General features: G+C 41.2%; 1 protein-coding gene across 2 annotated transcripts; it reads left to right on the plus strand.

The window, feature by feature from the left end:
• The first annotated feature begins 1307 nt into the window (after window positions 1-1307).
• Window positions 1308-15217, plus strand: smim22 (small integral membrane protein 22). Of its 2 annotated transcripts, none has more exons than XM_021325035.2 (4): window positions 1308-1458; window positions 5122-5262; window positions 12802-12872; window positions 14592-15217. In XM_021325035.2, exons 2-4 carry the CDS (start codon window positions 5133-5135, stop codon window positions 14637-14639), a joined length of 249 nt encoding a protein of 82 aa, XP_021180710.2. In that variant the 5' UTR covers window positions 1308-1458; window positions 5122-5132; the 3' UTR covers window positions 14640-15217. The 2 variants fall into 2 exon arrangements, with proteins under 2 accessions (XP_021180710.2, XP_012734998.2); XM_012879544.3 differs by having other exon boundaries at window positions 5125-5262.
• Window positions 15218-16533: the final 1316 nt, after the last annotated feature.

The following is a 16533-nucleotide window of genomic DNA, read 5'->3' on the forward strand; positions in this document are numbered from 1 at the left end:
AAAATGGTTACAGGTCTGTCATCTGCACCATCTGCATAAAAACACATATTGACCAACCAGATGGGCCCCCGGAGAACACTGTATTGTTCCTCTGTGAAAAGTGCTTTCAGTCAGAGCGCCTTGTCAGTTACAGCTGCACAGGAGTGAACTCTGGCTCCCAGAGTATTACCATTTATCTGTTTAACCCTCCTACTATCCTTGGGGTCCGTTTGACCCCATTCAATGTTTATTGTTCAAAAAGTTATTGTTGACTTTTTTGCTCCATATTTCTTGACTTTTCCTAATTTGAAGGGGTACAATTATTTAAGCATAAAATTATCATGAGGAATTTTTTTCTGTGTGCTGTAAACTTATTGCACACTTTGGTATTTCTCTGGGATCAATTTGACCCCAAAGCTGTTTTATTTGTGTGAAACTTGTCTGTCTGTTTAGGACCCATGTGTGACCTTATATCCTCACACCAGCATATACCTTTGAGTCAGTGCATGGCATGATGGGGGAGAGGAAACCATATTCTTCTCATAACAACTTTCCTGTACCATAGGCATAAATGTAACAAACAGGACCGGGACAACGTGAACGTGACAAACTTGCGGAATTAGGGGTTGTGTGGGACAACCCTTAATATATACCAAACAAACTCTCATTTATGGCATCGGATTATGGGCAACTGGTGTTACACAGTTCAGTTTTGCCTGGAATATACAGGTTTACATAAGCAAATCTCCTGGTGGAGCACCAGAAAAATCAGTGCAGAAGGGTTGGATGCAGGAAATGTCAAATCACCACCAAACCGAAAAGGGTTTTGTGGTCATTAATGTTGTCAGCATCTGAGAAGGTTTAGATGAAAACATTTCAAGATAATTTAATTCAAATTTAAAAGCTTAGCCTGACGATGGCGCTAGAGGATAGGTCAAGCTTTCATTATCAAGGGGATATTATTTATGTATTCAAAAAGAAAAAGAAAAAGTGCCTCACTCAAAAAAACTTCAGTGAATCATTTTCTTGAGGCAGATAGGCCTGGCCTCAGACTGACCCAAATGTGTTAGCAATATTTGAAGATAAGAGGAGGGTTAAAGAAAAAGGACTGGCTCATTATTTTGTTTTTTTTCAGTATACCAAACAAAACAACATTTAAAAAAAACTACTTATTCTTTTAGCTATATTTTTCAATCACCAATGAAAAATGTATCAATAAAACGTCATATTTGACATATTTCCTTGAAAGGACGAGGAACAATATACCCAATCTATTTGTGACTAACCAAACAGCTGTTAAACCTGGCTATCTGTCTCTGCAGTTGTTGGCATCATGTAGCCCCGCCTGGAAACCTGAGCGCAGGTGTCAGGTGTGTTCCTGCTGTTCAGGTTACTGTCCTATAAAGGTTGCTGTAAAAAAAGAGAAGCTCTTTGTACCCGGAAGAAAACACGAAAATATAAAAGCGACTCGATCTACAGGTAGGTTTGACTCTGACTTTAATTACTTTAATAATGGTGTAGTTTGTAAGGTACACTTTGTATTTACTAGAGATAGACCCGTTCTTCTTCGCGGGCAGCATGCAGATTAATGATAAAGGTCGGTTCTGGACCGTGGTGGTTCTGGACCGCGGTGGTTCTGGACCGTGGTGGTTCTGGACCGCGGTGAGGGTTACCGACAGAAGTTTTCTCCGTGGTTCTGTCCAGGCAGAGGCGGCTTTTCATACCGTGAACTCGACGCTCAGCGAGACTCCATGGACCCGCAGGGTACGATTATAGGGACCGTCCACAAATTTCCTGTCGGTTGAAAAACGTAGACCCAAAAAACAACAATAATTTTCCCTTCCTGTGACTCCAAATCAATGCTGAATTCTGTTCTAGATTAATGAGACAAAGTGATCTTTTTACATGTTTTATAGATAATACTAATTTTATAAATTAGTATTTGTATGGCATTTCTAGAAATTGTCCATAAAAAAAATAAAAATTTTCTTTAATAGCTTCCAGGTCATGTGACCTATTGTTTCCAAATCAATGCTATTGTGTTACAATAGTAGATGAATCAGAACCACCAACATTTCATTACAAACAGGTGGAGCAGACAGACATTCATTTGTCCTTCTCAGCAATTCCCCAGCGATAAAAATCTGGTCCACTGTTCAGGGGCGTAGGAAGGTTTTAAAATGTGTGTGTGTGTGTGTGTGTGTGTGGGGGGGGGGGGGGGGAAATAAGATAGATAAGGTATTATAGCCAAATGGCGAGCGGAGCGAACCAAAAAATCTTTTAGGTCCATAGGCAAGGAAAAGTGAAATGCACCCCTATTTAACATGTTTAATGAGCATGCTGATTAAAGAAGCAATCAGTACATCTACATCTATATCAGCACTGTAGGCTTAAAAATTATTTTTTCGAGGCACATCATTATCTTCTCAACATTTAGGAGGTATTTACCAAACAAAGAACTACCCCAAGAGGCATAGGCAACCACAGGTCATTAAACTTAAGGTTGTGCATAAAATGTAAAAATGAGCAGAAAGGCAAAATTATCAGCAGCATTGAAGAAACCTTTAATGTTTTGTGACATAAAAACTGGAGTACAGATAAATGGTCGGCAAAATGGTTAATACTGAACTACAGCAAACAGCAATATCAACATTGTTAACATGACGACCTGGTTAGTCAAATTTGCCAAAAAACCTGAGGCGACGGTCATTCTTGCTGGCAAAGTCTATGGCTACTTTTTTCAAATCAAGTTCATCCGTCAAGTCTTTATGGGCTGTGTCGTAGCTGTGTCCTACAGCTGCTAATGCGTGGCTAAATGCCGTTAGCTCTCCACTTAACCACGTCACTGGATGCGATGTCAGGCGGCCATTACTGCCCATATTTGGGCAGTAATGACCGCCCCCATACACAGTGATCCAGATGACAATTGATGTGTTTTTTTTTCTTATTGATTAATGCTAAATTCATTAAATGACCACGAACGTAGTAGTTTTAGGTATAGCTAACGATGCCCTGATTTTTCCTTGTTGACCGGACTTCCCCCTTTAAAGTTACTAATATTTGATTTCAGTGTAAAATGTTTTTGACATAGCAAATGTGCAACTATTGATAATAAAAATAATATAACTTACTACGCTGGGAATCGGTGGGTTCTTGTAAAAATTCAGGTCATCCTAGGTCTTGGTTTAAATCTTGTCTTCTTTGTCTTAATGGTTTTTTAAAGGAAGTGACTATAGCGCATGAGTCAAGAGGTCATTAAGTGGTCAGACTCATAAAAGTTGGATACCGAGAAGATGCCCACACACGTTACTTATTAACTAGGTCCCAGTAAACAGCATAGACATCATATACGTAGACGCGTCATTGGCCGCAGGTTCGCACGTCAACGTCACCGCCATATTGTATGTGGCAGAAAAAAGTTAAGTTCTGTTCTGAACGTGGATCAGAGAAGATGCCTCATTCCTGTGCTGCATGGAAATGTATTGAGGATGATTTCACTACTTGTATCTGCCTTCTATAAACCAAGGCTGCACCATGTTGCAAAACTGGACACACTAAAGCTGCAGAGTGGCAACACTAGAAAAAAGCTGTGCAAGACCATTCTTTTTCAAGGTTTTTAGCTTGCATACAGTACAGACTATTGTATTTAGACATAGATGTGCATATAAAGACTACTGTGAGGAAATCCACACCTCACCCAGATGAACAGGCACTCATACTGACAACATACGGATGCTCAAAAACTGTGCTGACAAGTCCCTATGGACATTTAATACGTCACTGACCCATACTGTTGTCCCATCCTGTTTCAAGACTGGAACCATCACACAAGTACCCAAAAACCCCCAAAGTTTCATCACTGAATGATTAACGTCCTGTCATACTCTGATCATGAAGGGCTTCGAGAGGCTGGTGAAGCACTACCTTGTCTCCGAACTCCCCCCACACCCTTTGATCTGGTCTAGTTTGCTTTCCACTTCAACTGCTTCACAGAGGACGCCATCTCCTGTGCGCTCCATCTGAGCCCGGAAGTCCTGAAGAAGAACAACACCCACATGCATATGCTGTTTCCTGACATCAGCTCAGCATTCTAAACAGTCATCCCCCAGCACACTGGCCCCTTGGAACCAACACCCCCTGTGTAACTGGCTGCTGGATTTCCACACAGATAGACCCCAGTCTGATTGGATTGGCAAAAACACTTCCAACGTCATCTTCCTCAGCACCGGCTCCCCCTAGGCCTGCTGGCCCAGGACTGCCATGCCAGGTTCAGTACGAACCACACTGGACTTTGCCATGCCACCAAAGTCTCACACTCTGGTCAAAAGTCTCAGTACTGGAAACCAAGGTACAACAGCTTATCTAGTTTGACTGGACACAGTGATGTTGATTAATGTTGATTAGGTCAAGGGGTTCAAATACTGATCTTCCAAAGTAAAACACTAGACTTCCTGTTCTCAGGGTGATACCAGCATTTTCCCATAGACTTATTGGGGAGCAGATGTAGCTAAATCACAGGATATTATATCTTTCTGTAACTTTCTCTTTAGGAGCTCTAATAATATGGTGGGAAGTCAAACTTTGAAGTCTGTCACTGCCCCTTAGAAATGCAGTTGGCCCCAGAGTAGATCCCTGGGGAACTCCACACATAAGGGGGACTGAAGAAGAAAAAGATTCTGCAAGGGTGACCGACAAACTCATGCCAGACAGACCCAATTCACTCAAGCGCAATGCCACAATGCTGCAGTCGAGAGTTTGGCGCCATGGCTGGGGCGATGCCACTGTCCAAATTGTAGGAAAAAGGTGTAGACAATACAATAAATTACGAAATAAAAAGTCTTTATCACATCTTATCTCTCATAAAATGTTATAAAATGTAAAAAAATATATATATTTCAAATAATTAAATTGTATTTTACAATTATGATTAAATGCAATACTTTATTTTTCTCTTTTTAAATAGAAACAATTAGAACATGTAAAAATTTTTGTTTGTATTTGGTACATCTTACCCTGGTAGTTTTTGCTCAAGGTTATTAGTCAGAATCTCAAGCAAGTCCATGCCTAGTTCTAAATAGTTGATCCAACTACAATAAGCAGATTTTGCTCTAAAGTGCGTAACATCTGGGTTTTTTCTGACAGCAGATTGGAAGATGGAGCAGCGAGACCTCCAGCAAGATTTCAACGACCAGGTCAATGACGTGGTCTCCAGACTGCAGTCCAAGCAGTTGTTCCAGTCTGACTGGGACATTGCTTCTTTTGCTGTCTTCTTCATTTTCATTGGTAAGAAGTGCGTTGCTCAAGGGGGCAGCATATTGAAGTAGCTCTGTTACTTTAATTCTGATTTATTAAAAGCTTAAATTGCTTCTTTTTTAGCTGAGACATTATATCTTTGGATGATTATGCCCTCTGGTTTATGATGAGGTGATACTGGAAGGATTTTTGATGATAATATTTTACTTTTTGGCAGTTGTCAGGATGTGTATCCATAGCCACAACATCTCCTTTTAACAATTGGGAGCAGCTGATTAACATCTCAAAAGCTCAAATAAAATCTCAACTACAGCCTCAAAACCCAGATAAGCTGAAAGGGAGGTGTGGTGGATGCAGGGCATGAGTAAAGAGAAAACGAGGAAGCTCAACCATCTCTTCCATCAATTATAATGGAAAATGTGAGATCTTTGGCAAACACATTCGAGGAACTCCTAGCCCTAAGAAGGACTCAGCTAGACTATCAGTAATGCAGTATTATGTATTTTAGAGGATGTGGTATTATGTGTTTTACTATGACGTGGTCACAAGAACATCTCTGACGAGCTTGGTTATTATACAACTCAACAGACTTTAAAAAGAGCAACAAAAGCAAAGAAGGTGGATTAACAGTGCTTGTGAACAACAGATGAAGTAAAATATCAGAATGTCCGGTTTTTAGAGATCTGGTGCTCATGAAAGAAAATGCTTGGTACTCTGAGTGACAATGACAAGTTGCATTGGAAGGAATATACCAGTTCAAACATTACACCGAGACTTGCTCCTCGCTTGTAATTTCATACCTACCATAGATCGAACTCAAAAGAGCTCCCAAAAACCACAGAATAAATGAAAGGCAAGACTGTTGTTCATGAGGGTGACTATTACTCAGGGTCAAAGTATTTGCCAATATATACCTGGTTACCAGTGTCCTATTTCAACTTTGCTAAACCATCTGAAAAGCAGCCAACTCTAGCTGTGCCTAGTACTAAAAGTGTGCAAATACAGTTTTCAACCTGTATTGAAACCGAACGAGACAATCCTACTGATTGTGACTATCCTACTGACAGAGCCAGACAAACAGAGAAAATGAATGTCCTTCGTCGATCTCAAAGATCACATCGGCGACCAGAAGGGTTGCAGTGCTCTAAATTTGGTAATCCCCTACTGTATGTTGTTAATGCAGTATTAATAGCCTAAACGAAGCTATTACAAGTTCTATGCAACAATTTAGCCACTGGTATGAACAGGGACTAGGAATGGGTACCGAATTTGGTACTTTTATAGGCACCGACCAAATCCCTTTGGTACTTCCGGGTGCGGATTTGCATACAATCAAACGAGCAGGCATAGATAGAAAACGGTCGTAAGTATGTCTCCACTTTTCAAAATGCGCTGCAGATAACACCCGCTGCAATATTTGTGATGTGAAGTACAAGGCAAGCGGCAGGAATACTAATCTGAGGAAGAACCTGGTCACTGCTGCAAATTTAGCTAAATTTTCACTATATTTAATAACTTTTCAGACCTATCCAGCAACACTTTTTTTTTTTTTTTTTTTTAATCTAGTGACTTTCTTCTGTTCTGTTCATTTCTCGCGAAAGCATCAACCGTTCTGGAGTTTATTGTTTTAAGAGAGCGGCGAGTGCTGCTGTGATCCCAGTCCTAACTTCTCTGAGCCCTGTCTCACAGACAGACAGCTGCTGAGGCCTTGTCTTGAAACACGGCTGCAGTCAGAGCAAAGGTAGAGAGGAGAGCCTCTTATTCCCTCAATGCAAATGTATCCCAATGATTTACAAAGCTGGATAAAACATAATATTTTAATATAGTTTCATTTTCTTCTCTGAAACTGCTGCACTAAAACAAGTCTCTGAATTTTATTCACACAGATCTTCAGTCCCTTATTCACCTCGTTCACTCTGTGCAATTGTTGTTTTGGTAAAAATATATTTTATCTGCTGTGGATTCAGGGATTGTATTAAAATTCATAAATTATTTAATAATGTTCCATTCTATGTCCAAACAAGTTTACATATGTTAAATTGAAAAAAATTGAGATTTTGTTAAACTAACATTTATCACTACATAAACACACAAAAGTACCGAAAAAAGATCCCGTTAAGTACAGCATCGACTCCCAGGCATCCATACCGTATTGGTTCAAATGTAAAAGGTACCCATGGTAAATACTTGTATAGCGCTTTAACTAGTCTTGACGACCTCCAAAGCGTTTCACACTACAGTTTTAGTCATTCACACACACATTCACACCCTGATGGTGGTGAGCTATGTTAGTAGCTACAGCTGCCTGGGGCAGACTGACAGAGGTGAGGCTGCCATACACTGACGCCACCAGGCCCTCTGACCACCGCCAGCAGGCAATGCGGGTGAAGAGTCTTGCCCAAGGACACAACAACAGAGACAGTCAGTGCAGGGGATCGAACTGGCAACCTGCCAACTGCAAGACGAACTCCCTTACCTCTGTGCCATGTCGCCCCTAACAGGGATGTGCATACCGTCTAAGTGGAGTGGTGAGCATCCCACAATTAAACATGGTTTTAATATCTGCAATAAATTCTCCAAAATGTGAAAAACCTGTCTGTTATATGTGGTTTATGGTACATAACAACGGGTTAACTCTTTTGTAAGACTGCTTCACCGCTCTTAGCCAATGAGCCGCTGTAAAACAATGCATTGTCCCACCCACCATCTCCATCTGAGCGAGTGTAGGCCTCCCTCTTCCTTTCTGCTGCAGCATAAGTTCTGAACTCACTAGCAGGAAAAAAGAGACACAGGTTCACAGAAAAAAGCTGTAAAGAGTCAGGGCTTAGAGAAAACACCATTTTATGCTCCTGCGCTGTCCTCTTGTTCCCCTTATGGATCAGTTATTGATAGCGAGCCAATCCCTCAGACGAACCAATTGACTTTTTCCCTTGCTGCACAGCACAGTGTGGTAGGCCAGCTGCAACAAAGGTTCCATCTACACCACTTTGCACTTGCTGTTCCCTTACACACATACACACATTCCCCTGGACTTTTGGAAATTCCACTTGGACCTTTTAAGGGCTTTTACGGGCTCCAAATGTCCTCACATGCAGGAAGTAGATTTGGTGTGTGCAGGTTGGAGCCGTGCCTACTGATTAATTTCGTGTTGCAAACAGCTGATGAAGTCCATGCAGTGTTAAACATATTTTTCCATTAAAACTGTATTTTATTTTGGACTGAAACCTGATTTGTATGATTAGAAGGTTGCACCCAGGTTAGAGGTGTGTGAAGGTAACCATTATGATCATGAAACAAGGTCTTTACTGTGTATCTATTGGTACCAAAGGGAAAGCTCTGTTAAAATTTTCTATACACTGCTCAAGAAAAAAAGGAACACTAAAATAACACATCGTTGATCTGAATGAATGAAAAATTCTTGTAACTCTATTCGTTACATAGTTGAATGTACTGACAATAAAAATCACACAACAAAGATAAAAGGAAATCAAATGTATTAACCCATGGAGGTCTGGATTTGGAGCCACACTCAAAATTAAAGTGAAAAAACACTACAGGTGGATCCAATTTTAATGTTGTTGTGCAATTATACACTGTTTAAAAGTTATTTATTGTTTAGGTATTGTCCAGTGGATATCAGCTGATATCAGGACAATATTGAAAGGGATGATTCGAGCACTGGCGATCTTTGAACAGCAAACTCTGACCACACACATAGAATAAAGGAGTGACAACTAAAACTACTTAGCAAAATTAAGATAAAAAGAAGCTAAGCTAAGGAACTATGTACATGCAAAAATACAAAAGACAACATAAAAGTGGTGATCATCAGAATAATTCAGTGAATCCTGGTTCACTGCAGATCTGATTTAAAGAACATAGAATGGAGTTAGCTTAAATTAGTTATAGTAGCTTAACTAATTTAAGACATTTGGCATGGGTGTAAACCCATTCACAATGCAAATCCTGAGTTAAACAAAACATTATTTGATGAAATAACATTTTGTTTGAGTTAAAGAACCAAAGTTCACCGTAAGGAACATGGAATGAGCTCAAATTAGCCTTACTAATTCAGAACAACATTTGGTATGTGTTTCAACCCATTCACAATGAGTTACACAAAACATTATTTGAGGAAATAACATTTTAAAGAATGATTTGCTAAGTAAAATCATTTACTTTAGGAACGCTCGATTTTATTAATGCGATTATTCCTCCGGGAGCTGGGGTCGTTGTAGCGATTGGTCGCTAAAATTGGCTAATCCTAAAGTTAAACAAAACGGCTTTAAATTGACATTAATATTCCATATTAATGCGGTAATAATGCTCATAGCACTATCGAATGAAGGAGGAGCGAAACAAGCAAGCTTTATGTTTGAAACAAGCCATTTTTGAATATCCAGAACCAGAAGTTACCAGAGGCTAAATATCATTTTGGCTAGCGGATTTTCGGCGCTAACTTCAAGAGCTTCGGCTTTATTTTTGTCATAATGAGTGGACCCGATAACATAAACATTAATATTCCATCAATGTATGAAACCCTTGGGAAGATAACAAAGCTGTTTCGGCATTCTTTACTTCAGCGGCTGGTTGCACAGAAGTTAGACCGCAACTTGGCTTCTGATTCTGGTCGGTGAATCTCCAAACTTAATCGGGTGCTCCACCGAGGACGATAATCCCCCCCCCCCACCCACCCCCACCACCTTTTGTCACTCCATTGAAGCACGGGGAAATGAGTTTCACAGGAGACCTGTTCTGTCCGGCTTGTGAGCATTCGAGGCCCATGTGGCTCCATGCATGGCTGGGCCTGTCTCTGCCAGCGCGGGTCCTGTCCTCTAGAGCGGACCCAGGAAGAAGAAGTGAAGACTGAGGGTCTGGCCAGAAGTGATCTGACCTGTTGTCTGTGGGGAGTGGTCTCGGCTCATGGGTGGTGTAATTCCTTGGTCACAATCCATTTTGATTCCTTCCTCACGTCACAAGTTGTTCAAAATTCACTCTGAATTTAGCCATGGCACAATGGCATAACAATGTAATGTCCTTAAAAAATAAGTCAAAAGGAGGCTCAGTAGCATGTGTGGCCTCCAAGTGCCTATATGACCTCCCTACAATGCCTGGGCATTCTCCTGATGAGGTGGTTGATGGTCTCCTGAGGGATCTCCTCCCAAACCTGGACTTACGCGTCTGCCACCTCCTGGACAGTCTCTGGTGCAATGTGGTATTGGAGCGAGACATGATGTCCCCGATGTGCTCAGTTGGATTCAGGTCTGGGGAACAGGTCGGTCCATAGCATCAATGCCTTCGTCTTGCAGGAACTGCTGACACACTCCAGCCTCATGAGGTCTAACGTTGTCTTGAAGTAGGAGGAACCCAGAGCCAACTGCACCAGCATATGGTCTCTCAATGGATCTGAGGATCTCATCTCTGTACCTAATAGCAGTCAGGCTACCTCTGGTGAGCACATGGGGGGGGGGGGGGGGGGGGGCTCTGCGGCCCCTCAAAGAAATGCCCCACCACACCATTACTGACCCACTGCCAACCTGGTCATGCTGGAGAATGTTGCAGGCAGCAGAATGTTCGCCACGGCGTCTCCAGACTGTCACATGTGCTCAGTGTGAACCTGCTTTCATCTGTGAAGAGCACAGGGTGCCAGTGGTGAATCTGCATGTTGTTGGGCTGGAAGCATAAGCTCCACCTGTGGACGTTGGGCCCTGATACCACCTGTTTCTGATCATTTGAGCAGACACATGCACATTTGTGGCCTGCTGGAGGTCATTCTGCAGGGCTCTGGCAGTGCTCCGCCTGTTCCTCCTTGCACAAAGGCAGAGGTAGCGGTCCTGCTGCAGGATTTTTGCCCTCCTACGGCCTCCTCCACATCTCCTGATGTACTGGCCTGTCTCCTGGTAGCGCTTCCATGCTTTGGACTCTACGCTGACAGACACAGCAAACCTTCTTGCCACAGCTTACATTGATGTACCATCCTGGTTGAGCTGCACTACCTGAGCCACTTGTGTTGGTCGTAGACTCTGTCTCATGCTACCACCAGAGTGGAAGGACCACTAACATTCAAAAGTAAGCGAAACCTCAGCCGGAAAGCAGAGGAACTGAGGAGTGGTCTGTGGTCTCCACCTGCAGAATGTGGACAGTTTGATTTCACAGAAGTGGGATTGACTTGGAGCTAAATTGTGCTGTTTAAGTGTTCCCTGTATTTTTTTGATATATATATTATACATTCATTTCACTCCCTGTGCATAGCTGAACCTTCTGGCACAACATTTCAGTATTTAGAACCCTCATTGAAATAAAGTTTGTCACAACCTTCACAACAATCCAAAACACACAGATCACTAGCTGGTAGCTTAGGTCACTAGATGTGTGACCTGTTGGTGTCAGCTTCCCTTTAGAACACGATGGAAACACATTAGAGATAAAGAATACCCAAACTGTTTCATCCAAACTAACATTATCCCTGTTTTCTCTGCCAAACATAATGTCTCTACTGTGAGATTTGGTCACAGGGTGACATCCAGTGGCATTGAGTTTTTGGTGGTGCTTGGATGAGCGATTTCAGGGAACTTAGCAAACCTGGACAGAGACGCTCACACCTTGGATCAAGCCAATGAAGGCTGCTTTTGGCCGTAGCTGAGGAAAGGTGCTTGTTTTGGCTCCAGGCACTCTGGGGAAAGCTATGCTGATTCTCTGGTGCAGCAGTGCTCTGCGCTGTCTTTGCTTTGGACAACCGTTGAATAGGGCTGCACAATATTAGTAAATGTTGCGATAATTATATAGCTTAGAATGAACGCAGGACAAATTAAAGTGTTAATGACTTTCTGCTTTAGGATCATAGCAAACAGACCCCAGATAACAGTCTGTTCAACTACTGTTTTACTCGCTCGTGTGAACTTTTGTCAGTTTGAGTGTGCTACCCAATGGAGAAACTAAACCGCCTTTGATTGGTAACTTTTCAAGAAATCCCGCCTCTGGAAACTGTACTGTGCGATTATACCTCTGCTCACTGCCCGCTCCGCCCGCTCACTGCCCGCTCCGCCCGCTCACTGCCCGCTCCGCCCGCTCACTGCCCGCTCCGCTCACTGTGATCTGTTTGGCAGGCAAGCAGGAACAGTGTGTGGTCACACATGAGCATGAAAGAGGCTACGAGCACACAGAGAAGGAGCATGCACTCATCCATGTGTTATATTACTTTCTTGTGGCACTGAATCTGCACGCCTAAATGTTTAAAATGCTTATGGAGGATAATTTATGTAGGTGTGAATTAAATAAAAATGCTTGAATGAGTATTTATTGTGCATATTCCGTTTTGGCAGAAATTTGACTCCATATTCAAGTTTCATATTCATTTTTTTACTGAAGAGAAATTCTAAATATTTGTCTAACCTTGATCCATCCATACCTAAATTGACTCCTCACTCTTTGATAGTCAACCTGTCAGCTTTGGACTTATTTTCTTCCTATAGCTTTTAGGTGCTAAGCACATTAGAATTTATTGTGGTCTCAGCCTGCAGATTCTGCCCACCAACACCAATAACCAAAATCTTTTCTGCTTCTTCTCAGGTGTGGTTCTCACTCTCGTCATCCTGGTCCTCATCCGCTGCTGCTGTTGCTGCTGCTGTGATGATGATAAGGTAAACACAGAGAACTGGTGCCATCATAGAACGAAAAAGGGCAGACAGTCAGAACTTTTTTTTAGAGTAAGGCTGTTTAAGTATGGTCCAGGGGCCAACAGCGGCTCTTTGAATGATTTTTCTTGAAATGCAAAATTTTGTGTTTAACAAAGTATTTGTATTTTTTTATCTTTCATTTTATGTTTTTTGTAAATTAGGACCTAAAGACTGATCCATATAGTGTTGCTGAGCAGAGACAAAAAGAAATTCCAGGTCAAATAGGAAACAATCAACTCTATTTCAATAATTCAAATTATGGTTTGGATCTGCATCGATTCACATTAAAACTTTGCATATTTTGTTTATTGTTGGCAAAACATAAAAAAAGATGGCTCACAATAGCAAAACAGCTTGACAGTGCTGTCAACATGGCAGTGTTGGTTCTCATGACAAAATGTTACAATAGCGTTATCTAGATGTTCAAAAAAAATTGTGGATCACAACACTTTGCGCTTTCTCCAGACTGAAATCTGCCAGTCAGCTGCATTCAAAGCAGAGAATTTATTTTAGGTTTAAACAGGTTATGACATATTTATTTGGGGTTGATCATTTAATAGAAATTGTTATTAGGGTATATCATTATTATTTCATAGAGATTTAGTTAAGAATTGAATTTCAATTACGTAATTTAATTAAAAAATTAATTGAAATCTGGTTAAAAAGAAGACTTTTTGTTCTTTGACTTTTTATAGAAAAGACATTATATCCCATGATGCTTGGCAGGGAGAATAGAGGGGTTGGGCCGAGGATTTCAGGCTAGTTTTATCCTCACAGAGAGTTTGCTCAGTTTGTCACGTTTTGTAGCAAACATGTAGTACCATGTGTGAATTTATTTGTCTCCTTATTGTTATTGTAATATTAGAAAAATATTATATATTATATATTTATATTATAATATAAAGTACCCTTTATTTTATAGATACAAAACAACACGCTATTTCCCTTTTAAGTGGAAGGATGTTTTTTTGCTTAGGTAGAAAATGACCTGATATTAAAACAGGGACAACACTCAACTTTAATATTCTTGGATACAACACTATAAATAGCCAGCCTGATGCAGCAATACCTATATTGTCTTACACTCCTCATGCGGGGGTGTATGAATGTCTGCTGAGCAACTTCCATGAACTGTATTCCCTGTGATTCTGTAGGCCATAACATTTCTGTGATTAAAAATGCTTTATTGATTATATGTAATATAGAATAAAGAACCTGAACCTTGTGTTTTCATTAGCTGTAAACTATTGAAGTGATCAGGATTTAACACTGGGGTCTGGGCTATCTCCAGCGACCATTGGGGGAGTGGAGGGGTCTACCCTGAACAGATATCTAATCCATCACAGGTCAACACAGAGACACACTCACACCTAAGGCCAATTTATAGAGACCAGTTAACCTAAAAGTCATGTTTATAGACTGTGGGTGGAAACCAGAGTACACGGAGAGAACCCACGCATGCACAGGGAGAACATGTAAACTCCAGAAAGACCCCCAATCTTATTGCTGCAAAGCAAACAGTGCTACCAGCTGTGCCATTGTGCAGGCCGTTTTGAGCACCAGTGCATGTGAAATAGAACTATATAATGACCTTTACTTTTTTCAATAGAGTTTCTGAAATGTGTGTTGCTCATATACTGATTTCATTGTTCAATAAAGACAATTTTTATGCTTCATTAACAGCCCCACAGAAGAAAGGTTGGCATAGAGAACTATGGCATGGAGCCCTGACTGCTGACCCAACCCGATCGTTGGAGCTGGAACGGACCCTTTTAATCATTTTCATGTGCCAAAACACACGCTTTGCTCCTCGGACCACCCAGCTGGAATCAAATAGCTTCTTCTTTCAAATTAGACAAAATGTTAGTCCTGCACAATGTTGTTTGCTAAAGCCCATGGAAAGGTAGCACGCATGATCTTTTCTCCAGTCACAGCTTTGTGAGTTTTATTGCCAGGTTACCACAGGGCAGCCGGGAGCTTTCAGCTATCTGTTCTTTTAGACCTGTGTAGATTTGTATGCATGCTTTATACAAGTTTTCTAAATTGATTGTAATTCAATTCAAAGTTTTTACTGAGTAATAAAACAGATCACAATCACCCGGAGAGCCGGGTCTCTAATTCTGACACCCTCGCCTCCAAAGACACTACATTTATTACATGTACCATTATCACTAAAGGAGGCAGAGGAATAACTAAACATCTGACACAGAGAGCAGGAGATAGGGGGAGACGTAGACATAGACGGAGAAGCGGAGGAGAGAGTAAGGGAGGAAGCCATTGTGGAGCTAAAGCTAGGCTAAGGTAAAGCTAGGCTAAGCTAAAGCTAGGCTAGCACCCTCTTACCACGCCAAAAAAGCAAACCGTGTGAAACACGAGGAGTTCCCTTATAAAGGGATTTTTTTTTTCGCGGCTCTAGTGGCTCGCTTTTTATGAAAGTAGGCTGACATGGGCACGCTCGTGTTGCGCCACGAGCGTGCCCATTAAGGAAATTTTTGACCAATCTGTATAATATGATTGAATTTGACTTTTTAAAGTGCCTTGAGATGACATGTTTCATGAATTGGCGCTATATAAATAAAATTGAATTGAAATAAATAAATGTCTGTGTCCTCTTGTGCTGTTCACTCAGTAATGGGTGTGCCATTCCACCAGGTTTCTGTACAAAACTGCAACTAACTTTGAATACTCTTTGACAGGCCGCTCTAAAGAAAATTAAAGCAAAAAGGGCCAGAGAGCAGTTCATTTTGAAGGACTGAGATAGGCTGGTAAGTGCACACAGACAGAGCTGCAGTGTAATCAGCCAGTGTCTTTCAGACTCGATGCTCAAACAAAGTCAAGTTATGTTTGATTTTTCCTGAATATAATCTGACCCAATCTGTATAATATGATTGAATTTGACTTTTTAAAGTGCCTCAAGATGACATGTTTCATGAATTGGCGCTATATAAATAAAATTTAATTGAATTGAATTGAATCCAAACAGCATCCAGCGAGTGCCAGATGGTAATAACCTGAAATAACTGCTAAACTACAGTAGATTAGGTTTGGATATCTTATGTTTGTCTTTTCAGAACTCACTAAGTAGGCTGTGAAAATGGGGACAAGTCATTTTGACTTGCATGTTTAAAAGAAAGATCAGAAAAATACTTTTCTCCCAGAGACAAGGGCCGGCCCAAAGTTGAACAAGGTCCCACAACCCGTAACAATTACCTTACATTTAGGAGAGTTTCAGAGACCTGGGCAGAGTTTAATGTATTTTCACAAGTAACCTCGTGAAAAGTGGATTAACGAACACAGTGTGTTTGAAATAAGACACCAGCTCGCATACAACCAGCCAAAGCTATTAAATTAAGATTTAAATATACCTGTTGATATAACTTTCAAGATACCTTTCTTGTTTACAGTTAAATATTTCAGATTATCCATCCATCCATCCATTATCTAACACGTCTATCCCAAGTGGGGTCGTGAGGGAAGATGGTACCTATCTCCAGTGTTCACTGGGCGAGAGGCGGGGTACACCCTGGACAGGTCACCAGTCTGTCGCAGGGCAACACAGAGAGACAAACAGGACAAACAACCATTCACACACATACTTACATCTAAGGAGAATTTAGAGAGGCCA

Source organism: Fundulus heteroclitus, chromosome 16 (genome assembly GCF_011125445.2).
Source record: "Fundulus heteroclitus isolate FHET01 chromosome 16, MU-UCD_Fhet_4.1, whole genome shotgun sequence".
NCBI lineage: Eukaryota > Metazoa > Chordata > Actinopteri > Cyprinodontiformes > Fundulidae > Fundulus > Fundulus heteroclitus.